This window comes from Bubalus kerabau, chromosome 6 (assembly GCF_029407905.1).
Source record: "Bubalus kerabau isolate K-KA32 ecotype Philippines breed swamp buffalo chromosome 6, PCC_UOA_SB_1v2, whole genome shotgun sequence".
NCBI lineage: Eukaryota > Metazoa > Chordata > Mammalia > Artiodactyla > Bovidae > Bubalus > Bubalus kerabau.
This window is the reverse complement of record NC_073629.1, coordinates 58,637,578-58,650,698: the sequence shown is the minus strand read 5'-3', so window position 1 is coordinate 58,650,698 and position 13,121 is coordinate 58,637,578. Positions and strand designations below refer to the sequence as shown.

At 35.8% G+C, this 13,121-nt stretch overlaps 1 protein-coding gene across 1 annotated transcript in view; it reads right to left on the bottom strand.

Annotated features, from left to right (window-relative positions):
* The window catches only part of COL24A1 (collagen type XXIV alpha 1 chain), a 404,934-nt gene that overhangs the window by 152,669 nt on the left and 239,144 nt on the right, over positions 1-13,121 (bottom strand). Inside the window, exons 26-29 of the mRNA XM_055587104.1 lie at positions 12,866-12,919; positions 3,339-3,392; positions 2,078-2,131; positions 38-91 (exon numbers count right to left, since the gene is read on the bottom strand). Of these exons, the coding sequence (XP_055443079.1) occupies positions 38-91; positions 2,078-2,131; positions 3,339-3,392; positions 12,866-12,919 (216 nt within the window). The remainder of the gene's footprint in view (positions 1-37; positions 92-2,077; positions 2,132-3,338; positions 3,393-12,865; positions 12,920-13,121) is intronic.

Genomic DNA, 13,121 nt, shown 5'->3' with positions numbered 1-13,121 from the left:
TTTTAGGTTAATGTACTTCCTTGATTTGATAACTTACTCTTCGTCCTTTAGGACCTGGAATCCCAGGTGGTCCTCTTGCCCCGACATGACCCTACATGTTGAAAATTTAAAAATCAGTTACAGAATTCACAGGAATATTACAGGAATTGTAGTTATAATCATTCTTATGACATGCAATTCTCACTGGGAATTCTAAAAAAACAAATATCATATTGGCCTTTCCCAATGCTCTGCTTTTGACATATCCTACTATTTGGAGAAATTTAATTTCTAAGTGTTTATACCCTGAAAAGAATGAGAAGTACTTAATATTCACTGACCGCATGGTTTTTATGATAAACACATATGGGGTGGTAGTGGAGGGAGATATGCACTTAACCAATGCGACAAGTCTAACCTGCCTGGTCCATCAAAGAAGCAATGTCTACTTTTGTAAGACTTCTTTCTCATTCCTCTAGATGTTTATGATAATCCCATCACATAAAAATGGATTTTTTCTGTTACCATGAAAAATGCCACAAAATTTTCCAAATTAACATGCTACAAAAATAGTCTTCAATGAAGATTTCATTATTATTCAGTCAATTACAATAAGCTCATTTTATACCTAATAGTCTCCAATGAAGACTTGCTTAGAAAACAAAGTTTATTTATCTGTATAACATAGGTAGATGAAAATGAAAACAGTGAACTTTCACAGGAACTAAAATCTATTTTTTAATCTCACACGACTAAAAAAATTAGCAACCATGCCCTAGATCAGTCTTCCTCATTTGGAAGTCAATACATGTCTATCAGTATGCTGGAAAATTGGGCTTATCTTCAAAACAGAAGCTTCACAAAACAGCATAAACCCTTTCTGATAATAGTTCTACTTAGGGGATCACAAAGGCTCATATTTTTCACATTTAAGTTCACAATAACTTTCAATCTTTAATCAGCAAACTTTCTCTTTGAGACAACACTTCATTATTTTCCTGTAAAAAAAAAATGGAATTTTTCAAAACTCAATTTTTGAATAATAAATTTTTCTATGGATTTTTTCAATTGGAGAATATTAGCACATTTCTAAGAACAGTGCATCTGGTCCCATCACTTCATGGGAAATAGATGGGGAAAGAGTGGAAACAGTGTCAGACTTTATTTTGGGGGGCTCCAAAATCACTGCAGATGGTGGCTGCAGCCATGAAATTAAAAGACGCTTACTCCTTGGAAGGAAAGTTATGACCAACCTAGATAGCATATTCAAAAGCAGAGACATCACTTTGCCAACAAAGGTCCGTCTGGTCAAGGCTATGGTTTTTCCAGTAGTCGTGTATGGATGTGAGAGTTGGACTGTGAAGAAAGCTGAGCGCCAAAGAATTGATCCTTTTGAAGTGTGGTGTTGGAGAAGACTCTTGAGAGTCCCTTGGACTGCAAGGAGATCCAACCAGTCCATTCTGAAGGAGATCAGCCCTGGGATTTCTTTGGAAGGAATGATGCTGAAGCTGAAACTCCAGTACTTTGGCCATCTCATGTGAAGAGTTGACTCATTGGAAAAGACTCTGACGCTGGGAGGGAGTGGGGGCAGGAGGAGAAGGGGATGACAGGGGATGAGACGGCTGGATGGCATCACCGACTCGATGGACATGAGTTTGAGTGAACTCCAGGAGATGGTGATGGACAGGGAGGCCTGGCGTGCTGCGATTCATGGGGTCGCAGAGTCGGACACAACTGAGCGACTGAACTGAACTGAAGAACAGTATGTTGGAACTTGTGCTTGTGATTTGTCCAATTGGTCTTACTTCAACGCTTAATTATTGACTATTTTCTTATACATGGTTATTGGTTGCAGAGCTGTACTATTAGAAAGCGAAAGTGAAGTCTCTCAGTCATGTCTGACTCTTTGCGACCCCATGGACTGTGGCCTACCAGGCTCCTCCATCCATGGGATTCTCCAGGCAAGAGTACTGGAGTGGGTACTATTAGAAGTGAGCAGTAAATAACAGAACAAATAGAAGCAAGGAAGTGAAAGACACCATGTTATATTCTAGAGTGTTTTGCAGAGATTGGGAAGAGAAGTCTTTTCTGTACTTACAGGTAATCCCAGGGCACCCATGGGTCCTGGAACTCCAGGAGGACCTGGATATCCCTATAATTTTAGCAAAAATATACGAGACATGAATTCTCCATCATATCTAATTATTTTCACTGAAGACAAACCAGTAAATGATAAATAGTAATTACAAATAATAATTTGATAAACTCTCCATCTTCTATCCAAGACATGAGGCCACAGAAAATGTTCCAGAGATAGACAACAGAAACAAAAATGTTTACAGAGATGCTGTATATACTTTTATTGGAAACTCTTTGCTCAGAATCACATATTATAACCTATTGAGAGGAGAATATTCATCTCATCTTTCTCTAGGTTATGTTATGCTGTGAATAAATGTTCATTATGTTAAATATATACAGATTGTGAAATCATATTCTTTTCAATGTCAGGGAATTCAAAAATTAAGAAATGTGATTGTGAACAAATACTCTAGCCTATCAAATTTTACAAGGACTACACCCTTAGTGGTACTAACCATAATCAGATGCTTCAAAGAATATCTTAGGAGACAATCATTTCTCAAATTAATTAGCCTTTAAAGGTATATTTAATTTCCTAGTTAACAGCAATTAGAGATAGGTAAAAGCAATCTTACAGTGTTTTACTCATAATACAGAAGTCAAAAGTGAATAAAAACTTATGTAAAATGAATTTGCAGATAATATTAGGTACACTAGATCCATTACAATGCATTTTCTGAAAGCAAGATTCTTTAGTTGAAAATAATTCTTAATTCTATTTTCTATCACATTTAGAAACTTCAATAAATGAAAAACTGCAATCTAGATATAAAATTTATCAGCTATTACTATCTTAAAGATATAAGACCATAAGATGAATTCCAGACTCTGATCTTTCATACATAAAAGAACTACACTGTGACCACAAACTTATGGAATGGTGCCAATGATGATATGTGTCATATAAACTATAAGTTGTCAAATCAAAGTAGACTCTTAATGAATTTTCTTCTTCATCCACATATGCTAATTTAGGATGGTTAATTCTTCTCTTAAAACTATAGGCTCCTTTGACTAAGCCGTCTGATTTGCATGCTTTTGAGTGCAAATCAGCATTCCGGATAGCAAACAGTTTAGAAGAAAACTTCTAATGGAAACTTACTACAAAATAGCATTTTTCACTTACTTGAATTTCATTCAAGGCAGTTCTACCTCTGGAATGCCATAACTTTACTATGTTCTTTGGACACATATCTTTCAGATTACTGAGTTCTTACCATTGCACCCTTTTCCCCCTGGGGACCTACTGGACCTGGACTTCCACGCTCTCCCTTTTGAAAAAAAGAAAAACATTGAAGCATGTTGATTAGTCGTGAAAAGGTAGAATAGACTACATATTATTTACTGACTCATTCGTTTGGTTTACAATTTTTAAATGTTTAGGAATATGGTATGTGGGCCTCTAATTATACTCTGACCCCAGGGCCTCCATTTATAGTCTCATTCTAGATTCTACAGATGTCAGGACAGACCTGTACACACAAACCATGAGACATATACACTTATCTCATTTATATAAGATGTGAATAAATAACAAATACATATTAGCAAGCCAAAAATCAAATTAGTTATAACAGTGTTCTCCAGGACACAGCAGAGAAACTTGGAAGGCAAAGTGGTTTAATAGCAAACTATTAATACAATGCATTTATAATACATAGTCTATTCTACTTTTTCAAATACACTTGTACAATGACAAAACAAAAAATCTATAAAACTATTTTATATTATTGAGTTGGCAAAATATTTAAGAAAAAACTGAATTTAATTATTATTGTGCCTATTCTGATGAGGGACTGTCAATGTTTGACCATGTAATATAGTGTATAAAAATCTCTTAAGTTGCTATATATTTATTTCAAAAAATATTTTATTTCCTCATTTATTCTTTTATTTCAGCTATATTACTTATCATACTGCTATAATCAATAATATTACATAATATTTTCTCTTGGCAGTAATGAACTAAAGTATGAAACAATGAAATATCATTAATTCAAAGTTTATAAAATGTGAAATACTTTCATTAAAGTGTAAATGAATTATGCAATGCACAGAAAATTAAAAACTACTTTCAAATCATTAAAAAAATTAGTCAAAAATGAGCTAAGCCTGGACAATAAAACTCATTCTAATTTTCAGTAAGTTTTTTTTTTTTTTTCTTTTTTTTTTTTTTTTTTAATTTTATTTTATTTTTAAACTTAACATAACTGTATTAGATTTGCCAAATATCAAAATGAATCCGCCACAGGTACACATGTGTTCCCCATCCTGAACCCTCCTCCCTCCTCCCTCCCCATTCCATCCCTCTGGGTCGTCCCAGTGCACCAGCCCCAAGCATCCAGTATCGTGCATCGAACCTGGACTGGCGACTCATTTCATACATGATATTATACATGTTTCAATGCCATTCTGCCAAATCTTCCCACCCTCTCCCTCTCCCACAGAGTCCATAAGACTGTTCTATACATCAGTGTCTCTTTTGCTGTCTCGTACACAGGGTTATTGTTACCATCTTTCTAAATTCCATATATATGCGTTAGTATACTGTATTGGTGTTTTTCTTTCTGGCTTACTTCACTCTGTATAATAGGCTCCAGTTTCATCCACCTCATTAGAACTGATTCAAATGTATTCTTTTTAATGGCTGAGTAATACTCCATTGTGTATATGTACCACAGCTTTCTTATCCATTCGTCTGCTGATGGACATCTAGGTTGCTTCCATGTCCTGGCTATTATAAACAGTGCTGCAATGAACATTGGGGTACTCGTATCTCTTTCCCTTCTGGTTTCCTCAGTGTGTATGCCCAGAAGTGGGATTGCTGGATCATAAGGCATGTCTATTTCCAGTTTTTTAAAGAATCTCCACACTGTTCTCCATAGTGGCTGTACTAGTTTGCATTCCCACCAACAGTGTAAGAGGGTTCCCTTTTCTCCACACCCTCTCCAGCATTTATGACTTGTAGACTTTTGGATCGCAGCCATTCTGACTGGTGTGAAATGGTACCTCATCGTGGTTTTGATTTGCATTTCTCTGATAATGAGTGATGTTGAGCATCTTTTCATGTGTTTGTTAGCCATCTGTATGTCTTCTTTGGAGAAATGTCTATTTAGTTCTTTGGCCCATTTTTTGATTGGGTCATTTATTTTTCTGGAATTGAGCTGTAGGAGTTGCTTGTATATCCTCGAGATTAGTTGTTTGTCAGTTGCTTCATTTGCTATTATCTTCTCCCATTCTGAAGGCTGTCTTTTCACCTTGCTAATAGTTTCCTTTGATGTGCAGAAGCTTTTAAGGTTAATTAGGTCCCATTTGTTTATTTTTGCTTTTATTTCCAATATTCTGGGAGGTGGGTCATAGAGGATCCTGCTGTGATGTATGTCAGAGAGTGTTTTGCCTATGTTCTCCTCTAGGAGTTTTATAGTTTCTGGTCTTACGTTTAGATCTTTAATCCATTTTGAGTTTATTTTTGTGTATGGTGTTAGAAAGTGTTCTAGTTTCATTCTTTTACAAGTGGTTGACCAGAGTTCCCAGCACCACTTGTTAAAGAGATTGTCTTTAATCCATTGTATATTCTTGCCTCCTTTGTCGAAGATAAGGTGTCCATATGTGCGTGGATTTATCTCTGGGCTTTCTATTTTGTTCCATTGATCTATATTTCTGTCTTTGTGCCAGTACCATACTGTCTTGATAACTGTGGCTTTGTAGTAGAGCCTGAAGTCAGGTAGGTTGATTCCTCCAGTTCCATTCTTCTTTCTCAAGATCGCTTTGGCTATTCGAGGTTTTTTGTTTTTCCATACAAATTGTGAAATTATTTGTTCTAGCTCTGTGAAGAATGCTGTTGGTAGCTTGATAGGGATTGCATTGAATCTATAGATTGCTTTGGGTAGTATACTCATTTTCACTACATTGATTCTTCCAATCCATGAACATGGTATATTTCTCCATCTGTTAGTGTCCTCTTTGATTTCTCTCACCAGTGTTTTATAGTTTTCTATATATAGGTCTTTAGATTCTTTAGGTAGATATATTCCTAAGTATTTTATTCTTTCCGTTGCAATGGTGAATGGAATTGTTTCCTTAATTTCTCTTTCTGTTTTCTCATTATTAGTGTATAGGAATGCAAGGGATTTCTGGGTGTTGATTTTATATCCTGCAACTTTACTATAGTCATTGATTAGTTCTAGTAATTTTCTGGTGGAGTCTTTAGGGTTTTCTATGTAGAGGATCATGTCATCTGCAAACAGTGAGAGCTTTACTTCTTCTTTTCCAATTTGGATTCCTTTTATTTCTTTTTCTGCTCTGATTGCTGTGGCCAAAACTTCCAAAACTATGTTGAATAGTAATGGTGAAAGTGGGCACCCTTGTCTTGTTCCTGACTTTAGAGGAAATGCTTTCAATTTTTCACCATTGAGGATAATGTTTGCTGTGGGTTTGTCATATATAGCTTTGATTATGTTGAGGTATGTTCCTTCTATTCCTGCTTTCTGGAGAGTTTTGATCATAAATGGATGTTGAATTTTGTCAAAGGCTTTCTCTGCATCTATTGAGATAATCATATGGTTTTTATTTTTCAATTTGTTAATGTGGTGTATTACATTGATTGATTTGAGGATATTGAAGAATCCTTGCATCCCTGGGATAAAGCCCACTTGGTCATGGTGTATGATCTTTTTAATGTGTTGTTGGATTCTGATTGCTAGAATTTTGTTAAGGATTTTTGCATCTATGTTCATCAGTGATATTGGCCTGTAGTTTTCTTTTTTTGTGGGATCTTTGTCAGGTTTTGGTATTAGGGTGATGGTGGCCTCATAGAATGAGTTTGGAAGTTTACCTTCCTCTGCAATTTTCTGGAAGAGTTTGAGCAGGATAGGTGTTAGCTCTTCTCTAAATTTTTGGTAGAATTCAGCTGTGAAGCCATCTGGACCTGGGCTTTTGTTTGCTGGAAGATTTTTGATTACAGTTTCAATTTCCGTGCTTGTGATGGGTCTGTTAAGATTTTCTATTTCTTCCTGATCGAGTTTTGGAAAGTTGTACTTTTCTAAGAATTTGTCCATTTCTTCCTCGTTGTCCATTTTATTGGCATATAATTGTTGATAGTAGTCTCTTATGATCCTTTGTATTTCTGTGTTGTCTGTTGTGATCTCTCCATTTTCATTTCTAATTTTATTGATTTGATTCTTCTCCCTTTGTTTCTTGATGAGTCTGGCTAATGGTTTGTCAATTTTATTTATCCTTTCAAAGAACCAGCTTTTGGTTTTGTTGATTTTTGCTATGGTCTCTTTTGTTTCTTTTGCATTTATTTCTGCTCTAATTTTTAAGATTTCTTTCCTTCTACTAACCCTGGGGTTCTTCATTTCTTCCTTTTCTAGTTGCTTTAGGTGTAGAGTTAGGTTATTTATTTGACTTTTTTCTTGTTTCTTGAGGTGTGCCTGTATTGCTATGAACTTTCCCCTTAGGACTGCTTTTACCGTGTCCCACAGGTTTTGGGTTGTTGTGTTTTCATTTTCATTCGTTTCTATGCAAATTTTGATTTCTTTTTTGATTTCTTCTGTGATTTGTTGGTTATTCAGCAGTGTGTTGTTCAGCCTCCATATGTTGGATTTTTTAATAGTTTTTCTCCTGTAATTGAGATCTAATCTTACTGCATTGTGGTCAGAAAAGATGCTTGGAATGATTTCTATTTTTTTGAATTTACCAAGGCTAGCTTTATGGCCCAGGATGTGATCTATCCTGGAGAAGGTTCCATGTGCGCTTGAGAAGAAGGTGAAATTCATTGTTTTGGGATGAAATGTCCTATAGATATCAATTAGGTCTAACTGGTCTATTGTATCGTTTAAAGTTTGTGTTTCCTTGTTAATTTTCTGTTTAGTTGATCTATCCATAGGTGTGAGTGGGGTATTAAAGTCTCCCACTATTATTGTGTTATTGTTAATTTCTTCTTTTATACTTGTTAGCATTTGTCTTACATACTGCGGTGCTCCCGTGTTGGGTGCATATATAATTGTTATATCTTCTTCTTGGATTGATCCTTTGATCATTATGTAGTGACCATCTTTGTCTCTTTTCACAGCCTTTGTTTTAAAGTCTATTTTATCTGATATGAGTATTGCTACTCCTGCTTTCTTTTGGTCCCTATTCGCATGGAAAATCTTTTTCCAGCCCTTCACTTTCAGTCTGTATGTGTCCCCTGTTTTGAGGTGGGTCTCTTGTAGACAACATATGCAGGGGTCTTGTTTTTGTATCCATTCAGCCAGTCTTTGTCTTTTGGTTGGGGCATTCAACCCATTTACGTTTAAGGTAATTACTGATAAGTATGACCCTGTTGCCATTTACTTTATTGTTTTGGGTTCGAATTTGTACACAATTTTTGTGTTTCCTGTCTAGAGAATATCCTTTAGTATTTGTTGGAGAGCTGGTTTGGTGGTGCAAAATTCTCTCAGCTTTTGCTTGTCTGAAAAGCTTTTGATTTCTCCTTCATACTCGAATGAGATCCTTGCTGGGTACAATAATCTGGGCTGTAGGTTATTTTCTTTCATCACTTTAAGTATGTCTTGCCATTCCCTCCTGGCTTGAAGAGTTTCTATTGAAAGATCAGCTGTTATCCTTATGGGAATTCCCTTGTGTGTTATTTGTTGTTTTTCCCTTGCTGCTTTTAATATTTGTTCTTTGTGTTTGATCTTTGTTAATTTGATTACTATGTGTCTTGGGGTGTTTCGCCTTGGGTTTATCCTGTTTGGGACTCTCTGGGTTTCTTGGACTTGGGTGATTATTTCCTTCCCCATTTTAGGGAAGTTTTCAACTATTATCTCCTCAAGTATTTTCTCATGGTCTTTCTTTTTGTCTTCTTCTTCTGGGATCCCTATGATTCGAATGTTGTAGCGTTTAATATTGTCCTGGAGGTCTCTGAGATTGTCCTCATTTCTTTTAATTTGTTTTTCTTTTATCCTCTCTGATTCATTTATTTCTACCATTCTATCTTCTAATTCACTAATCCTATCTTCTGCCTCTGTTATTCTACTATTTGTTGCCTCCAGAGTGTTTTTAATTTCACTTATTGCATTATTCATTATATATTGACTCTTTTTTATTTCTTCTAAGTCCTTGTTAAACCTTTCTTGCATCTTCTCAATCCTTGCCTCCAGGCTATTTATCTGTGATTCCATTTTAATTTCAAGATTTTGGATCAATTTCACTATCATTATTCGGAATTCTTTATCAGGTAGATTCCCTATCTCTTCCTCTTTTGTTTGGTTTGGTGGGCATTTATCCTGTTCCTTTATCTGCTGGGTATCCCTCTGTCTCTTCATCTTGTTTAAATTGCTGAGTTTGGGGTGTCCTTTCTGTATTCTGGCAGTTTGTGGAGTTCTCTTTATTGTGGCGTTTCCTCGCTGTGTGTGGGTTTGTACAGGTGCCTTGTCAAAGTTTCCTGGTTAGGGAAGCTTGTGTCGATGTTCTGGTGGATGGAGCTGTATTTCTTCTCTCTCCTTTCGAAGAGTTGGGCTGCTTTTCTGGGTGCCTGATGTCCTCTGCCGGCATTCAGAAGTTGTTTTGTGGAATTTACTCGACGTTTAAATGCTCTTTTGATGAATTTGTGGGGGAGAAAGTGTTCTCCCCGTCCTACTCCTCCGCCATCTTGGCTCCTCCTCTAATTTTCAGTAAGTTTTAAATTTACAAATTTTGCAGTTTTACCCTAAAGTTGCTAGAATTTTACTATTATTAAAATTCTCTTAAGATACTTTTCAAGGGATAAAATACTGAAGTTTATTTAAATGAAAAAATATAAATTATGAATAAATAAGATTTAAAATTGAACATACATCATATGCTAAAGTTTTGCAAGTAGAAATTCTCATAATTTTAGACATATAAAATATGAAGATAGTAAAAGTATGAAAACAAACTGTAAAAATTAACTTAAGTGTATAACCATTGAACAAAATTTTATTTCTGTAAACTTTTAACACAATTAACCATAATTATGATAAACAGATATACCACAATAGATTAAAGGTCTAAGCTGATTCACATTAAAATTCCAAAGATTTTCAGCATGTTAGAGTAGAAGACAACACAGAAGTAACTAAATCACAATGGAAAAGTTTATACTTTTAGATAGTTTTATAACTATCTAAATTTTTCTGATGTGAGGTCATTTTATATTTTTATATTGTTAATAAAAATCAGTAAATATTTTAAAATCACTTTTAATGTACTGAGCGTTGGGGAGATATAACAGAAATTTGACTTAGATTCTGCTGCTGCTAAGTCGTTTCAGTCGTGTCCAACTCTGTGCGACCCCATAGACGGCAGCCTACCAGGCTTCCCTGTCCCTGGGATTCTCCAGGCAAGAACACTGGAGTGGGTTGCCATTTCCTTCTCCAATGCATGAAAGTGAAAAGTGAAAGTAAATCTGCTCAGTTGTGTCCAACTCCTAGTGACCCCATGGACTGCAGCCCACCAAGCTCCTCTGTCCATGGGATTTTCCAGGCAAGAGTACTGGAGTGGTGTGCCATTGCCTTCTCTGGACTTAGACCCTACCCTCAAGTAATTAGAAACATGTCATTAAGAAAGATGAATCAATTAGAGGAAATTTTTAAATTGTGTGGTACTTAATCTACATCCAGGAAAGGAAGAAATCAAGAAGGAATAGAATAATCTGGGAAGACTTTATGGAGGAGACAGAACTTCACTGAGTACTATAGTTTGGCTTTGAATAAATACAGGGAAAGGAAGAGGATACTCTAAACCAAGAAAACAGTAAGAATAATATTAGGAACAAGTATAAAATATGAGGCAGGGGAGCAAGAAAGGTTTATACTGTGAATATCAGAAAACTCATTACCTGAACTGATTAAGCCAAAATCATGCAGTATCTTGACAGCAAAGTAGAGCCATTAATAGGTTTAAGCATGATGGCTCTGACAGTAAAGAATCCGCCTTCAATACTGGAGGCCCGGGTTCAATCCCTGGGTTGGGACTATCCTATGGAGGAGGGCATGACAACCCATTCCAGTATTCTTGCCTGGAGAATCCCCATGGACAGAGGAGCTTGGTGGGCTACAGTCCATGTGGTTGCAAAGAGTCAGACATGACTGAAGTGACTTAGCACATACACATAGGGAGTTAATGAAGGTTTCTCAAAATGCTTTATCCTAACGCATCAAAAAAAGTGTTCCACTAGTAATATGTAGGCTGGATTAGAAGATGGAAAGGGAAAGTGAAAAGAAAGAAAGTGAAGTCGCTCAGTCGTGTCCAACTCTTTGCAACACCATGGACTGTAGCCTACCAGGCTCCTCCATCCATGGGATTTTCCAGGCAAGAGTACAGGAGTGGGTTGCCATTTTCTTCTCCAGGGGATTTTCCAATCCAGGGATCGAACCCAGGTCTCCAGCATTGCAGGCAGATGTTTTACCATCTGAGTCACCAGGGAAGAGTGTAAATTTAAGATAAACTAATAATATTATGAGTCTGAGTGAACTCCGGGAGTTGGTGATGGACAGGGAGGCCTGGCGTGCTGTGATTCATGGGGTCGCAAAGAGTCAGACAAGACTGAGCGACTGAACTGAACTAAATAAGATTATGTCTGAGGGGGTAGCCTAGATTGGTTATCAGAAAGGATAAACTGTAAAGAAAAAACTCTAAGACCTGCTAAAAAGATTAGGCATAGAAAATGAGCTGATTAGATAAGCAAAGGACATGAATTTGATTAGATAACTCAAGGGATATGAATTTGAGCAAACTTAAGGAGATAGTGGAGGACAGAGGAGCCTGACATGCTGAAGTCCATGGGGTCGCAGAGTCAGACATGATTTAGTGACTGAACAACAACAATGGAAGAAAAGGGAAATGCAAAGATGGGTTCACTCTATCTGGAACACTGGGAGAACAGAGATAGGTATAACTCAGACCAATAGAAATGAGAAAATTGGGAAGAGAACAGTTTGGATGTGGGTGGAGGGGGAGGATGAATTTTAAATATATTGTTTAACTTAAATTAACAATTTCAGATGGAAATAACTGGAACATGATCTAATTTACTTCTAATCCTGGATCTACTTAATTATTCACAAAGAGTAGCCTTGCATTAGATTACCATGCTTCCACGTTACAGTCAGCAAGTCAGGTTTCAGTCAAAGGTCCAAAGTTTTCTAGTTCATGATGAGTCAATTAAAAACAATTCAAGAAAATGTCCTTGTTGGTTTCAAATAAAGAAATACTTCTGATTTTTTTCAAAAAAGACTTTCTTAAACTTGAAACTAAATATGGAAAATCACTCCCAAGATAATGATTTCTAAGAAATTTTTAAGCAAATTACAATTTCCATCACAATAGCCAAAAAGATCTATGAATAACTGCATACTGGATTCCAAAAAAATATAAAGATATTGTGACTGAAACTTGGATCAGGCAAAGTGATAACTTATTCTTCACTTTCAAAACTGTTTCCTTTAGGGACTTGTTCTCATAAAGTAGATTTAAATATTTTCTAGTCGTATACCTAGACCATCTATTTCATCTTTTCCCTTCCAAGCACATAATTATAACCAAAAGAGTATTCTGCTCTTTAAACTTTAGAAACATGTATACTATCAGCTATATTTCAATATATTTTAGAGAATCAGTATAGGTAATGCATTTTAAGTTATGAGTGATTTCTAATTCATAAAATATCATATGAATATTCCTCCTTTGAGTTTACCTTAGAATCCTTACTATTGAATAAAACAATGAAAGAAATTACCTTTTCACCAATGCTTCCAGTCACTCCAACTTCTCCAGGTAAACCAACAGGTCCCTTTTAAGAAAGAGTATAATAGAAAATACATATATATTGTATTGCCATTATAGCATCCTGGTTTTAAATTTCCTGTAAACACTATGTTTCTTTCTAACTCGTTCTAAATTCTAAATTTGTCTTCGAGTAAAATTCCTCCTAATACAGGTGTCTTGCCTAAGATTTCACATCAGAATTAATTATTCAGTCAATCACCAAATAT